The sequence below is a fragment of the Coregonus lavaretus genome, assembly GCF_964263955.1.
Source record: "Coregonus lavaretus genome assembly, chromosome: 37".
Lineage (NCBI taxonomy): Eukaryota > Metazoa > Chordata > Actinopteri > Salmoniformes > Salmonidae > Coregonus > Coregonus lavaretus.
This window is the reverse complement of record NC_140024.1, coordinates 11,880,663-11,897,316: the sequence shown is the minus strand read 5'-3', so window position 1 is coordinate 11,897,316 and position 16,654 is coordinate 11,880,663. Positions and strand designations below refer to the sequence as shown.

Here is a 16,654-nt window from a genome sequence, read left to right as displayed (position 1 = left end):
GACCCCTCTGCAAAACATGACTTAGTACTTGGTTGCAAAACCCTTGTTGGCAATCACAGAGGTCAGACATTTCTTGTAGTTGGCCACCAGGTTTGCACACATCTTAGGAGGGATTTTGTGCCTGACGTTTGGCAACTCGAACCTTCAGCTCCCTCCACAGATTTTCTATGGGATTAAGGTCTGGAGACTGGCTAGGCCACTCCAGGACCTTAATGTGCTTCTTCTTGAGCCACTCCTTTGTTGCCTTGGCCGTGTGTTTTGGGTCATTGTCATGCTGGAATACCCATCCATGACCCATTTTCAATGCCCTGGCTGAGGGAAGGAGGTTCTCACCGAAGATTTGACGGTACATGGCCCCGTCCATCGTCCCTTTGATGTGGTGAAGGTGTCCTGTCCCCTTAGCAGAAAAACACCCCCAAAGCATAATGTTTCCACCTCCATGTTTGACGGTGGGGATGGTGTTCTTGGGGTCATAGGCAGCATTCCACCTCCTCCAAACACGGCGAGTTGAGTTGATGCCAAAGAGCTGGATTTTGGTCTCATCTGACCACAACACTTTCACCCAGTTCTCCTCTGAATCATTCAGATGTTCATTGGCAAACTTCAGACGGGCCTGTATATGTGCTTTCTTGAGCAGGGGGACCTTGCGGGCGCTGCAGGATTTCAGTCCTTCACGGCGTAGTGTGTTACCAATTGTTTTCTTGGTGACTATGGTCCCAGCTGCCTTGAGATCATTGACAAGTTCCTCCCGTGTAGTTCTGGGCTGATTCCTCACCGTTTTCATGATCATTGCAACTCCACGAGGTGAGATCTTGCATGGAGCCCCAGGCCGAGGGAGATTGACAGTTAATTTGTGTTTCTTCCATTTGCGAATAATCGCACCAACTGTTGTCACCTTCTCACCAAGCTGCTTGGCGATGGTCTTGTAGCCCATTCCAGCCTTGTGTAGGTCTACAATATTGTCTCTGACATCCTTGGAGAGGTCTTTGGTCTTGGCCATGGTGGAGAGTTTGGCATCTGATTGATTGATTGCTTCTGTGGACAGGTGTCTTTTATACAGGTAACAAGCTGAGATTAGGAGCACTCCCTTTAAGAGTGTGCTCCTAATCTCAGCTCGTTACCTGTATAAAAGACACCTGGGAGCCAGAAATATTTCTGATTGAGAGGGGGTCAAATACTTATTTCCCTCAAAATGCAAATCAATTCATAAAATTTTTGACATGCGTTTTTCTGGATGTTTTTTTTGTTATTCTGTCTCTCACTGTTCAAATAAACCTACCATTAAAATTATAGACTGATCATTTCTTTGTCAGTGGGCAAACCTACAAAATCAGCAGGGGATCAAATACTTTTTTCCCTCACTGTAGATGTGTCCTCTGTTCTCCTTAGTGAGTCTGCTACACAGCAGCCTGTCCTCTAGTCTAGTCAGTCTACTACTGTGTGAATGGAGGGTGTCAAAGGCCAACTGTGGACTACCTAGTAGTGAGAGTGGTCTCAGACCGACAGAAGGAGGTCAGGAGGAAGTGCCATCTGGAGAGGAACTCTCACATCCGGGGAGGAGAAGGGGAGGGGGGTGTGGTGGGTGACCCCTGACCCTGAGCGGAGGCAGTGATGTCAGAGGGTAGAGGTAGCTATGCTCCAGCTGCGTAACAACTTGTAGCTCCGCTCCACCATCAAGCTAATCACGGTAATCTACACAGACAGATGTTACCCCACCCCGCTCACAAAGCATGCCTCAACGCGGAGGGAGGGAGGGATGAAGAGCGAGAGGGGAAGAAGGAAGGCGAGAGGGAGGTGGAGAGGCAGGGGAGGAGGGAGGGATGCAGTCCTGCTGGGATAACACTGAGGCAACGTGTCAGAAGGCTCTTGCCGGTTTCCGCAGCCCCCCTCCCAGCCTCAAATCTGCCCCCTCCCAACCACACACAGAGTAGTCATAAGCCTTGTTCATGGGCCTGGTGGGGAGTCTTAATACCCCTTCGGCAGTTTATCCAAGGCAACACGCTCCCAATTAAAGGGTCCTTCAAGCAAGATTTACTCCCCACCAAACCCCTAAACACTACCCCCCCCCCCCCCCCATCCTCCCTCAGTCCTCCGGCAGCCACCTCTCCATCCCACATTTCTCCTTCCTCCCTTTCCTTCCTTCCTATTGCTGTTGATTCAAGACTTTTAACTGTGAGATCAAAGAGGGTGAGAGTTTACCTAGAACAGGATTTCTGCCATCCCCTACCGGGTAGCTCCATTAGGCTCCATGCTTCTCTCATTTTTCCGCAAGAGCTCCCTTGGGCTTCAAGGCAATTATGCAGTGGTGTGGCATAATATTTCATTCTCCTCACATTGCATTACTCTATGGTGGAGTTAGCTATTAAAAGCTTCATACAGCCCAGGAGGAAGGGAGCTGGTTGCTAACGGCTTCATACTACTGGAAAGACATGGAGATGGGATGAGAGGGGGGAAAAGAGAGAGGAGGGAGACTTCTCAAGGGCATGATAGGCTGCTATCTTCGCTCACTGGATAGGTGTGAACACTATACAGCATTGCATAGAATTTGCATGTATACCCTGCCTTATATCGTTCATAAATATCTCAGAGAGAGAGGGAGAGATGCAGAGAGGAATGGAGAATGTTGAGAGTAATGGAGTGGCGCTAAGAGGGTGAGGGAGGGAGATATAGGTGAGAAGATGGGGAAGGGGATTCTCCTGTCGTTCTGTTCTGTTCCGTGGTGTGTGGGGCCCCAGGCGAGGCTGGTTATAGCTGTAATGATGATGACGCAGTTCTGCATGCAGACAGCCAGTCAGTCAGTCAGCCAGGCAGGCACAGTCACAGGTGCTCAGGGCCCCAGGCTCCGCTCATCTCTATTTTCTCTCTACACTCTGTCAGCTCATCATCAGCTAGAGCAGGCGTTCATCACACCCAGCTCCCAACATGCACACAGGAGGCTCTGCTACACCTCTTTTATAGATCTAAACCTGGAGCTACAGCTACTCACTATGGGTCAGTCTGAGACTGGAGCTTTAACATTATGAAGCCAGACAGTGATCAACATACACAGACTGATACTCACAGATACCTATAGACCTGTCTCCATCACACACAGGCATCTGTAGCTGTCTTTCCTGATCACGTGTGTGCTGCTTGGTTATGCTAATCACTGTTGACAGGTATAGAGTTTGAGTAGGATCCACACAGCAATAATTAACATGCCTGTTGGTGTCCCATGTCTGGTTCCTCTCCCTCTCCTGGGTCTCAGGGGGTGGGTATGTAAAGCGACAGCTGGATCTTGCTGCCCAAGGATAGCTGCATTTAGCCTACCTTGGAACATGGCAGTCTTAGTGCTGTATGTAGAGAAAATGATATTTTGGAAGTGATACTGCTGATTTTGGAAGTGAAACTGCTGATAATAGCTTGTCTTATTTTTTTTCTATGTTGCTTGGATTGTTGTTCACATACATATTCACATATACAGTCCCTTCGTATGGTTTTACCTTTCCATCCACATTGACAGTCTGTTTAATCTAACCCCTCCTCTCCCTCTTCTCCTTTGCCAGAGATCCGCGGTGGCCGGGGGCCTAAGGAGGGGTCACTGAGGTCGCTGCCCCTGTACGACACGCCCTACGAGCCAGCGGAGAACGGAGGGGACTCGGACGACGAGCGTCCCCGCTGCCCCAGAGAGAGCCGGCTGCCGCAGGATGACGAGAGGCCCCCGGAGGAGTACGACCAGCCCTGGGAGTGGAAGAAGGAGCGCATCTCCAAGGCCTTCGCAGGTACGAGAGCACGTATGTAACACTCCTCTCCTCCTGCTCTACGTCTCCTACATTACTGTCACTCTGTGTCTGTGCTGCTGTCCCTCTCCATCCCACTAATTGCCCAGGTACCCTTTTCCAGCACTAACCAATGTGATTACTGCTTCTTTCATGGTTTCCGGTATCTTATCATCTTATTTTTCATTCCCTTCCCTCTGGTAAAGCATAACAGTAAGTTAATTTGCAGGTGTCAGGTCTGGTGAGTGGGGCCTTTTTCTGGGTGTCTGTTCAGTCTTTGGCATTTATTGTTATAAATCTTGCCCTGGAGGCAGCTCTGCAGAGTGTGGTTGTGCCAGCTAGTGACCAAAGTCGTAACATCTGATTTTAAACATAACCCTAACCTTACCCCTAACCTTAACCACACTGCTAACCCTAAACTTAAATTAGGATTTTAGTTTTCATAAATGTTTACGATATAGCCAATTTTGACTTTGCAGCTGTCCCATCTAGCAGAAATCGCTCAGTTCTGCCTCCAGGGCAAGATTCATGACAATAAACGTCAACCTGCAGCTTGGGAGAGACCTATGGTGTATGGTGGGTAGGGGAGCATGACTGTGTTTGCGTGTTCTCATGCGTTCATATACGGTATACACTATATATGCAAAAGTATGTGGACACCGCTACAAATTAGTGGATTCGGTTATTTCAGCCACACCCGTTGCTGACAGGTGTACTGTATAAAATCGAGCACACAGCCATGCAATCTCCATAGACAAACATTGGCAGTAGTATGGCCTTACTGAAGAGCTCAGTGACTTTCAACGTGGCACCGTCATAGGATGCCACCTTTCCAACAAGTCAGTTCGTCACATTTCTGCCCTGTTAGAGCTTCCCCGGTAAGTGCTGTTATTGTGAAGTGGAAATGTCTAGGAGCAACAACGGCTCAGGCGCGAAGTGGTAGGCCATACAAGCTCACAGAAAAATTGTCTGTTCTCAGTTGCAACACTCAATACCGAGTTCCAAACTGCCTCTGGAAGAACTGTTTGTCGGGAGCTTCATGAAATGAATTTCCGTGGCGGAGCAGCCCCACACAGGCCTAAGATCCATGCGTAATGCCAAGCGTCGGCTGGAGTGGTGTAAAGCTCCAACATGTTCCAACATCTAGTGGAAAGCCTTCCCAGAAGAGTGGAGGCTGTTATAGCAAGGGGGCACCAACTCCATTTTAATGCCCATGATTTTGGAATAAGATGTTCGACAAGCAGGTGTCCACATACTTTTTGTCATTCAGTGTATGTGTGCATGTATGTGTGTGTTTGCATGTGTCTGTCTGTCTCAATGTCTCTATCTGTCTCTGTCTGAGTCTTACTGAATGTCACCTGGGGTTTAGAGAGCTCCAGCATAGCTAACACAGCCATAACTGAACCGGGCAGTTCCAGGACAAACACAAACAAACAAAAAGAGCGGTGGAAAAACCAACACCTTTCCTCGATTTGAAACGATACTACACCAAATATTAAAGAATCCTTTAAAGGGTTTTTTTCTTTACCTCTTCCTCCTTTTTTCTTTTCCTTTTTTGTATTCTTTGAACAGCTCTGCTCTGTTCTGACTGCATTAGCTACAAGGGCTCTGTAAGTGGCAGTGGATCAGAACCAGAGACAAGGAAGGACAACACCTCTAAATCCCTCACAGGTACCACTGACACACACCACCTGGGCTGGGCTCTCTTTCTGTGTCTGTTTCTCTCTGTCCGTATTTACTTGGTCTATGTTTCTCTGTTTCATACTGCAGTAAATGTGTGCTGTCTCTTTCAGCTGTTAGGAAAAACGGATGTTGGTTTCTTTCATTCATTTCTTTCCTCTCATGATTTTGTCTTTTATCCAACACTAAGGCGAGTTTATTTAGGATGCTATTTACAAACACTCCTCTCATATTATTTCCTTTGATGGTGATTAATTTCATTTGCTCGGGATGTCAAAGTGACATCTGCTGTGGGAGAACAGAGATAAGAGTGCTGAAGTTGTCCTTCAAAGAGGAAGACTGGAGTTGGAGAAGTGCTTTGATTTATTGTATGTCTTCAACCTTTTTATGTTCCATTCAGCCCATAATGATATCCCAGTGTTTGGTGGAGAGAGAGACTTCTCCTCTGACAATCTGTCATTAAACAGAGCTTTCTGAAAGAAGAACGCCTCCCTTCTCTCTTTCTCTCAGCGTGTGAAGAACTGGTTGCGACTGGCTCTGTTCCAGACGTCTTGATCATCAAAAAGCTCAGAGAAAGTTCAAGAACTTTATATAAAAGGGCCTCAGCTCTAACACTGTCTATAGACCTAGGTCTTAAAGGTGACAGCTCTGGTAGACCTAGGTCTTAAAGGTGACAGCTCTGGTAGACCTAGGTCTTAAAGGTGACAGCTCTGGTAGACCTAGGTCTTAAAGGTGACAGCTCTGGTAGACCTAGGTCTTAAAGGTGACAGCTCTGGTAGACCTAGGTCTTAAAGGTGACAGCTCTGGTAGACCTAGGTCTTAAAGGTGACAGCTCTGGTAGACCTAGGTCTTAAAGGTGACAGCTCTGGTAGACCTAGGTCTTAAAGGTGACAGCTCTGGTAGACCTAGGTCTTAAAGGTGACAGCTCTGGTAGACCTAGGTCTTAAAGGTGACAGCTCTGGTAGACCTAGGTCTTACACGTTATCTTCTATATCCAGGCTGTTAGATTGGATCATCATTGTCAGAGCACTATAAGAAGTGTGTCATCATTATGCGACCTTGGCGACTGCCGATAGAGACAGGGGGCTGAATGAGCCAGTACCTCATGCTCAGCCAGAAGTCTCAGATCACTCAGGACAGGTCATCGACCCAGGCCAAGGGTCAGGACGATGACCAGTCCCTTTCTTCTGGTTGTCCCCTTAATGACTTGTCGTCTGTTACCATCAGACCATTGGGTGTGTTAGGAAGGAACTTTCCACACTAGCTTCAGATATTGTGTATATGATGTGTTTTATATTCTGTTGGTGAATTTAAATTATTTGCATTTAAACTCTTATTTGCATAGATGAATAATGATATTGTTCACTCTTCAGATTTCCTCTGCGGTTTCCAGCATAGATGCTGTTTATATTTAGACGGTATGTTGGTATGTTGAATTAAAGTGTCAGCACACAGAATATTAACGGGTAATGAAGAAATATGCACCCCGCAAATAGAGGAGAGTGGGTGAATAAGAGGTATTAAACACCATAATGCAGCTACCTTTATCTCTCCCTAGCTGAACACTGTAATGCCATCTGAATAAAGCACTATTTGTCTTCATTAGAGCTGTATAAGGGACAGAACTGTAATGCCCCCTGTATGTACACCACCACCTCTCCTTAGCTGTCCCCGCCGCGTGGGGCTGCCTGCCTCCCTGTCTAGTACATCCACACACACAGTACATGTCGTTGGTTTTACAGGCCCTCGCTTATTATTCACTGTTGGGTTATCTCTTGACAGATATGCAATGGAATGTAAATTCCCTCCCTTGTTAGGGTGTTTGGGAGGTTGTGTACATGCCATTCGGTTAATCACTCATCCTCGCTGCTCGTCCCCCCTTCTCCCTCAGGCGTTGACTTTGTGATGGATGAGACGGGGGGGTTGAGGAGTGAGGAAGATCCATTCAAGTTTGGCCATATGAAGAGAGCCTCTGTGTGAAAGAGGTTGGTGTGTGGTGGGGGATAGTGTACGGTGAGGGGTTGTGTGTGTGTGTGTACAGGTACACACTTGTATGTATGTATGTGTGTGTGTTCATGTTCAATATGCACACCACACACACTAATACATCCAGACATTGAACAGGCAGCCATTGGAAATCTGAGTAGTGCCTCATTGTTTCTGGCTAGAGAGCCAGTGTTACTTCATCTGTAGACCCTGTGTTGCTGGCTGCTAAACGCCATTAAGTTGGCTGCTAGCCAGCGTAACCCAGTGAACTTACTGCAGGCGAGATAACAGGAGATGCTGTCAGAGCCCTGAGGCAGGTCCTGAGGAGCAACACACACCGCTTTATGGGTTTTTAATGACTCTTCAAGGACTTAATGACCCAGAGAAATCTGAAGCACAAAACTCTTCTATTCTTAAGTAAATAATTGAATCAGTTTCATTCCAGTAGTGATTATTGCAGTGTGTTTAAAGAGGAGTTAACAGACTGGTTGGTGAGCCTGGTCCATGCCCTGGCCCCATGGTTCTCTCTGTCTCTCTCGCTCTCTCTCTCTCTCTCTCTCTCTGTGATGGCCTGTCACTCCACAGTGCTTCATCCCCACCGGTCTGGCCTCCCCTCCGCTGCTCCAATGCTGATAACCTCCCTGACAGGCCTCTTTCATGAGCCTCAAATGACTCCGCTGCCTTTGAACGCGCATCACGCTGCCTGTTATCTTCCCTCACACACGTTGGCCACCCACCCCAGCCCTAACCCCCACCTTCTCTCCCCCTGCACAGAGCGGGCGCTCTGCCAGCCTGACCGTAGCTCTTCTCTGCCCTGGGAGCCCCGCTGTGTGGCCAGCTGTGAGGCTAGGCAGAACGGGCACACTGTCATCTCCCCTCAATCACTCTCTTGCTCACCTCCACTTTCATATTTAATAGGAACAGATTCTCTTCACTACAGATAAGTGTTGGGAGAGAGGGATAGAGAGAGGTGGATGGTGATGCGATGGATACAACGTGCATTTCCTATGACGTGGCATTTGGCGGTTTCTTCCACAATCAGCCGTGAACTACTCGTTTCTGGTGATGGTGATATGAGAGCATCTGCAAAAGCAATTTTTGTTTTTCTGAGCTCTCCTCCAGCTCCTAATAAACGCCATAAACATTGCAATCTACTAACTTATTTTGAATATGCATGCAATTAGCAGGGCAAATTAAGCAGAACTAAATGAAATGGCACAAGTGGGCCAGTGATTTATGTGGCATCGCTGTTTACACTGATGAAGTAGCGCTGCCTAATTAAAAGAACAAGGTAAACAAATACCTCTTGTAGAGACCTCTAAAAAAAAAAATATCTGGAGTTTTTATGGAATGTCTGTCTCTCTCTCTCACTCTCTTCGTCATCAGTATAGACTGGCACAAGACAGAACACTCCAGATGACACAGTACCAGAATGTCACGTCACAGGAGGCTATGTCATTGTGTCTTCCTGTTCCTGTCATCTCCATTATATTCTAAGAGTCCAACAAGTTCTGGCTCTGGCCAATGTTCAGTCAGTTGGATGTTTGAAGCTTTGTAGATTTAGAATGGGATTGTGCCCAACAGGATAACTGTTATATATATGTTTTACTTTAGTATATACTGCAATTCAGTTGCCTTGTGGTTAGTGTCCGCCCTGAGATTGGAAGGTTGGGAGTTTGATCCCTGACCGAATGAAATCCAAAACTGTAAAAATTGGACCCGATGCGTCTCTGCTTGATACTCAGCATTAAGGAGATAGATTGGGGGTAAGGCCATGCGATAGACTAGTGTCCTGTCCAGGGGGTGTACTTGTCCATCAAGCTGCCTCACGCTCCTGCTCCTATGAGCCATTATGACTCGCACATGCCAAGGCTTGTGCAAGGATACTTGCTATATACTACAGTGTTTAATTTGCATATACCCTGCTCATTCCCCTCCCCCATATCCCAATTTCTGCAACCAATAAGTGAGAAAAGTACATGCCAACTATAGACCATATATTGTGTTCTCTACACGTTACAGAAAAGAGCAGAAGCTTGAACTATTCGTTCAGACCTCAGTACTACCTACCTACAGTTTATGGAACATTTGCTCTTTTAGTATTTCTCCAGTAGGTTTCCTCAAGGAGAAAGACTCCACTTCTATGTCAAAGATAATAAAACAAAAACAATATAGTAAATAATACAGTAATGTCCACAAAAACACTACAGTAAATACTACAGTTTACAACAATCTTCAAAAACACTACATGAATTACTATAGTATGTACTACAGTTTTCTTTTACTACAGTATTTATACTATAGTTAATTGTACTATAGTTAACTACAGTTAACTATAGTACTGTAGTGTTTTTGCTGACATTAGTCCGCAAAAACACTACCATGATGTCTGCAAAAACACTACAGTGAATACTACAGTAAAGTCAGCAAAAAGACTACAGTGAATACTATAGTATTTACAGTGCATTCGGAAAGTATTCAGACCATTGACTTTTTCCACATTTTGTTACGTTACAGCCTTATTCTAAAATGTATTAAATAAATTTTTTCCCTCATCAATCTACACACAATACCCCATAATGACAAAGTGAAAACAGGTTTTTAGAAATGTTTGTACATTTATTAATAATAAAAAACAGATACATTATTTACTTAAGTATTCAGACCCTTTGCTATGAGACTCGAAATTGAGCTCAGGTGCATCCTGTTTCCATTGATTATCCTTGAGCTGTTTCTACAACTTGATTGGAGTCCACCTGTGGTAAATTAAATTGGTTGGACATTATTTGGAAAGGCACACACCTGTCTATATAAGGTCCCACAGTTGAAGGACAACCATCTTTGCAGCACTCCACCAATCAAGCCTTTATGGTAGCGTGGCCAGACGGAAGCCACTCCTCAGTAAAAGGCACATGACAGCCCGCTTGGAGTTTGCCAAAAGGCACCTAAAGACTCTCAGACCATGAGAAACATGATTCTCTGGTCTGATGAAACCAAGATTGAACTCTTTGGCCTGAATGCCAAGCGTCATGTCTGGAGGAAACCTTGTACCAACCCTACAGTGAAGCATGGTGGTGGCAGCATCATGCTGTGGGGATGTTTTTCAGCGGCAGGGACTGGGAGACTAGTCAGGATTGAGGAAAAGATGAATGGAGCAAAGTACAGAGAGATCCTTGATGAAAACCTGCTCCAGAGCGCTCAGGACCTCAGACTGGGGCGAAGGTTCACCTTCCAACAGGACAACGACCCTAAGCAAACAGCCAAGAGTGGCTTCGGGACAAGTCGGGACAAGTCTCTGAATGTCCTTGAGTGGCCCAGCCAGAGCCCAGACTTGAACCCGATCCAACATCTCTGGAGAGACCTGAAAATAGCTGTTCAGCGACGCTCCCCATCCAACCTGACAGAGCTTGAGAGGATCTGCAGAGAAGAATGGAAGAAACTCCCCAAATACAGGTGTGCCAAGCTAGTAGCGTCATACCCAAGAAGACTCAAGGCTGTAATTGCTGCCAAAGGTGCTTCAACAAAGTACTGAGTAAAGGGTCTGAATACTTATGTAAATGTAATATTTCAGTTTTTTATTTTTTAATAAATTTGCAAAATTTTCTGAAACCTGTTTTTGCTTTGTCATTAAGGGGTATTGTGTTTAGATTGATGAGGAAATAAAAACATTTAATCAATTTTAGAATAAGGCTGTAACGTAACAAAATGTGGATACTTTCCGAATGCACTGTATACCATAGCATACTATAGTATTTTTTCATGTGGGTCTGCTGCTTGCATCCAATATGCCCTGGAAACATCAACATTCGTCCTGACTGAGAGATAAAAAATTGGTAGAATGGACTGTATAGTTGGAGAGAGAGACTCTGTGAGAGACAGTGTAGGGCAGAGTACACCCTGGGGGTTTGGTAGAATCGGGTGAGCTGGGCTCTGTGTCTTCCTCCTAATGCTCAAGGCACCTCCACTGTCACTGAGTCCCACGGGATGTCCTACTGAGTGAGAGAACAACCTTCTACCAATGATTCACCTCTTCCCAAAGCAAAACACATGGATCACCGTGGGGACACGTCACTGGTGAGGCAGTGCCAACTAAAGGACCTGACGCCTGTCTGTGCCAGCCCAGTCATACACACAGACATTTCTATCTGGCACACAGTTTTGTGCAGTATGTGTGACTTGGATAGGCTGTGGATAGAGGCTCCAGAGATGTTAGAGTGCAGACTCAAACTACAAAATGGCTCTGTGCATTCTCCGCTGTGTTTCAGCCTCTCTCATCACCTCAGCCTGACAAATGAGGATAAAGAATTGTCACCCTCTGCTCCCAGGCAGGTCACTTCACACAGTGTCTCAGAGCAACGTGTCGAGGCCTTAAGATGCACTCATCCATGCCGCAACATAACATCCAATCCAAGATTTATTCCGAAAAGGCCTTTGGGCTGACAGCAAATTGAAACAGGTTATAGGGTAAGGGAAAAATCAAACAACTGGAGGTTTGAAGACTGCCACTGCAATTCTGTCACTTGAATCAGTTTACCTTCCTTTTAGAAGTAGCTGTGTGACAGCTCACCTCATTATTGCACTGTGCATCTGAGCAGAGCTGAGCTAAGCTGAGACCGACCTGTAAGAATTGGCTTTTCATCCTCAGAGCAAGGCTGCATAACACCGCAATGCCTGCTACTCCCAAAACAATTACATGCTAACCTGGAATGTGAAATGAGAATTAGACTTATAATCGCTCAGCGGTGAGGGATCCCAAGGCAGGAAGTTAATATATTAGCTGCTAGAGCTCTAACCTCTGTCCTAACCCTATATCTCTGTCTCATTTGCCTTTGTCTGAGAACCAGGGATAACACTCTCTCCTATTGGCTGTCATAGTGAAAGGACACCATCCTTTGTGAGGATACCATTAAAGACACTTCATTCCGAGGACACAATTCATGGCGAGGACTCCTCATGTGAGCCCTTGTCATATCAACAGTCCTGCAGCCACATTACTCTCACCCTGCCACCACGGCACTAAGGCTGAGGTCTTTAATTGCTTGTCCAACTGAATATTCTCTGGTTTCCCTCTTCATCTGCTGAGCTGATTCCCCCCCTCCTCATTAGCATGTTCTGCACCCCAGCTATTTCCTGCAGGCCAGACCAAGGACATGTTCATAATGTGTCCGTTCAGCTCACAGAAGAAAAGCTAGTTTACCAGCCTATAAAACCTAGCGACAGCGAGGCGGCAGTCAACAAACTCCCAGCTTTTCTTTTTTCATCAGCAATGGAAATAACAGTCACTCCATTGCCTGAGGTGGGTGATTCTAAATGAATGGCTTACTTGGCATGAGGATACGAAAGGATATCTTGGAATAGGGGTTGAATGAGATGATGGTTTGATCGGAATGTTTTTGAGTTAGCCATTGTGTGATGTGTTCTTTTCTTCTTTCTACAATGCATCTTCCTGCTACTACTATTTTATGAGGGAAATTCAATGATGAAACATAACATCAGGACTCTATTCATTTATCCAGAGAACGATGGGACTTGACAGGCAACATGTCATTCCTGGCTGTAGAACTCCCTCCTGCACAGCCAGTCCGGTGCTCCATGTTTCTTTATTAGCCACTGCAGCAAACAGAACCGCAGCTCCCTGGTGGATAGGGAAATGCACTCCCCTTCTCATCCCCTTATTTGTCGAGCCTCCTGTGCTATTAAACACGGGGGCCATTCCCGGTGAAAGATGGGACGGCGCACCAGCACTCGATTTACTCTGGTAATACCCCCATCTGGACATGAGCGATACATTTACTGAGGGGCTAGGTCTGCCGGGTGCCCCCCACCATTACAAAGGATTCCACTGTGTTTGGCTCCAGTAGAGAATCTTGTATATTGCCCCTCTTATTATGAAGGCAGTTTCAGACTTTCTAACTCTGTTATGAGCCATACCAGAGCTTATGTTGTCCGTGAGGCTTTTCACACTAGCCAAGTCATGCTCAGCTCCACTCAGGTCTTTGATTTTGTGTTTTAAAAACCTCATTAGTAGCTCTCTTCAGCCACTATCCCTGCGAAATCCAGAGCGTAATTAATGACTCTGACCTGCAGTTGAAAATTCCCCTGGTTGACTCCTTGTAAAACATCAAAGAAACACGTAGAGGCAAAGTGGAGAGGTCGAAGAGCAGAGTCTGTCTCTCTCAGGTCAACTAATATTCCTTCCTTTTCAGTCCTGCTCTCTCCTGGTGTTCCCTGCTGTTCCATTGACTGTGCTGTGCTGTGCTATACTAACCTGACCTGTACCTGCATGGGATGCTACTGTCCTTCATTTCTCTTACTCTGTTCTCTTCTGTTTTCCCCTTTCCCCCTCATCTCTCTCTCTCTCTTTATCTCGATCTTTCTCTGCCTCTCTATGCCTTTATCTCTCTCTGCCTCGCTCTCGCGTTCTTTCTCTTATCGCTATCTCTCTGCCTCTACCTCTCTCTCTTCCCCTCCTTCCCTCTTGCTCCCGTCCTGGTGACCTGGGCTGCCTGCAGTAGAGATTAAAGTGATCAAGGACCTGCCGTGGCCCCCTCCTGTCGGCCAGCTCAACCACAGTCCTCCCCTGGCCCTGCTGGAGGGGGTGGAGTCACCCCCCGCTCTGCCCCCCCAGCCAGCCCAGCACTCCCCTGGACACACTGGCTGTGACCAGCACCACCATGGTGGGTCTTATTGTCCCTGTCCTGTCTGTCCATCCCAACACCATCGGAGACCCTCATCCAATGTCCCTCATCAACAATGTCTCCTTGCCTCTCTCTTGCCATCTCCATATCTAATTTCCATTGCTCATCTTCCTCTTCATCCTGTTCCCTGATAGGGTACTGTACTGGTGAACTGTCTGTTGAAGTTGAGAAATGACAAATTGCGTGGGTGACTACATACCATACAGTTGTAAGACAACATTCCATTCACTATGACAACATGTGAAAACAGTAACAGACAGTTATATATGTGTGACCTCATTGAGTGAGGAGGAAGTGATTGATCAGCTCTACAGTATATTTTTTAATCAGTTTGACGGTTCACATTATCTCTGTAGTAACTGCCCTTTTCCATCTGGATTATATATGGCAGAAAATCACTAGCACCAGTCCAGGTTGTGTGGACGAAGGCTCATTACTTTTAATGCCGCTGAATTGCCTTCTGAATGGGTAATTGGAAGTGTAGGTGACCCCTAATGCTACTGTCAACATAGGCATAAGTGTTCCAAGGCAAGCATCCCCCTGCCCACTGCTCTTTATAGCTCATACTACCAAACCCTTGATTAAGAACCCATTGAAATCCCCAAGTTTACTTCTCTTCATTTTGGTGAGAACATCTATGTACCACAAAGTGTCTGACCTTGCTTTTATAATGCTCTGTGACCAAATAATAACCCTATTTCCAGAGTTGTGGACTCGAGACACGAATTTGATGACTTGAGACTCGACTTGATAGAAAATAAAATAACTTTGACTTGGAGACTCGAGACTCGACTTTGACTTGAGACTGATGACTTAAAATTATCTGGCCAGGGTTTATGTTTTTTTTGTCACTCATTTTGTGGCACAATCTCCGTAGATTACGCTCCACACAGCCTGAGACAGTAGCCGCAGCATCGCCCTTGCAAAAAAAACATGCAACAGATTGGCTAGTGAAACGCACACTTGGCCCTCTGATTGGACCAGCAAACTGTCAATCAACAAAGGTCGGGTGCGCTAGTGAACAGATTACTGATTTCCTGTACAGCTATAGGATCGGGTGCAGCGCAAACAGCACATTTTAGGGAGAGGATTGCCATGATAAATATGCAGCTCCAAATATAGTTTGTTAATCAAGCATATTGACTGTTTACTTTGCAAGCTCACCAGCAATGGGGCATCAAGCAACAATTAGACCTAGTATAGGCCTACTGGTCATTTGGTATGTCAAAATTGCTTGAAATTGATCAATTACTTATGAAGCTTGCATTTGTAATTTGTTAAAATGAATTATTACTGTGGCGAGGACGCACCATAGGCTCGTCTCTCCACTTGAGCTCTCCATACTCCCCCCAGTGGAGAATGCTTTGTTCTCTTGCTTTCACAGGTTAAAATGCATATGTGCTAAACCTATATTCCATCTAATCCTATAATATTTGCTAGCGTTTCATCATTCCGTCCCGTACCGTTTATTGCAACACTTAGACATTTCTGTTTCATGTTTGATACGATCCATTTTCATTTACCTTACCATTCCTTACCCTCTGAGTGGGCGCAAAGTTCATTATGCACATGAATGTGCGCAAGACTCATGAGGTAGAAGTTCTGTTTATTTAATTCAATGTATGGCTTCCTTTGTTCATATTTCCCGGGTTATGTCCGAGTTCCGTTTGTCTGTGTCCTATGTCTCTGTCATTCTGGTTGTGCGTAATAGGCGAATTGTGCGAAATAGGCTACGTGGCCTGCACGCCATGCTTTGGATGAATAAGATAAATTATTGTTCCATGTATGAATGATGATTAAATTAGTAATAATTAAGTCTGATTAAAACGAATGTACCAATGTAACAATGGATGTGGAAATTGCCTTTTACATTGTAGAACCAGTTTATTGGTTGTAATTGCCAATTGGGTAATTGTATGGTCCTGGGAGTGGTCAAGTGCTTATATATACCTGTTTGAGCTCCTGTTAGATGGATTCGATTTGGTTTCTCAAGGGGAGGCTGCGCAGTCTTGCCCGCTACCTGTGTCTGTTCAGATAGGACAGGTTATGCATCATACAGAAGCTATTTCTTTTGGGATGTGTATATTTGGTGAATCTACTTGTATATTTGTATGATATGGTGCTTTCACCATTGGATCACCAAGACCTGTAAATACATCTACACTGAGCACGTCAACTTGCCTTGCCTTCTGCTGATGTCATGCCCTTACGACTGCTACAAGGTCCCTATTTTATAATTACATAATCTAAATGTGTTGTAGACAAAAGTATAAAAAGTGCTGTCTGGTAGCCTCAATAAATAGACAAAGATTTGCTGTCATTGTATGTATAGATTAATTGTTTACTTGACTTGAAAAAAAACGTGTCTCGACTTGACGTTGTCTTAGAATGCACGACTTGGACTTGACTCAAGACTAGACCCATTCTACAGTTGAAGTTGGAAGTTTACATACACTTAGGTTGGAGTCATTAAAACTCGTTTTTCAACCACTCCACAAATGTCTTGTTAACAAACTATAGCTTTGGCAAGTC

General features: G+C 45.5%; 1 protein-coding gene across 5 annotated transcripts in view; it reads left to right on the top strand.

Moving 5' to 3' along the window:
- LOC311111533 (SH2 domain-containing adapter protein F-like) overlaps positions 1 to 16,654 on the top strand; it is a 117,433-nt gene that overhangs the window by 81,046 nt on the left and 19,733 nt on the right. The window contains exons 3-5 of one of the 5 annotated variants that reach the window (XM_084154278.1): positions 3,546 to 3,761; positions 5,331 to 5,429; positions 13,937 to 14,101. In XM_084154278.1, the coding sequence (XP_084010404.1) occupies positions 3,546 to 3,761; positions 5,331 to 5,429; positions 13,937 to 14,101 (480 nt within the window). Of the gene's footprint in view, positions 1 to 3,545; positions 3,774 to 5,330; positions 5,430 to 13,936; positions 14,102 to 16,654 lie in introns of all 5 variants that reach the window. The other 4 variants (XM_084154275.1, XM_084154274.1, XM_084154277.1 and 1 more) reach the window with 4 other exon arrangements.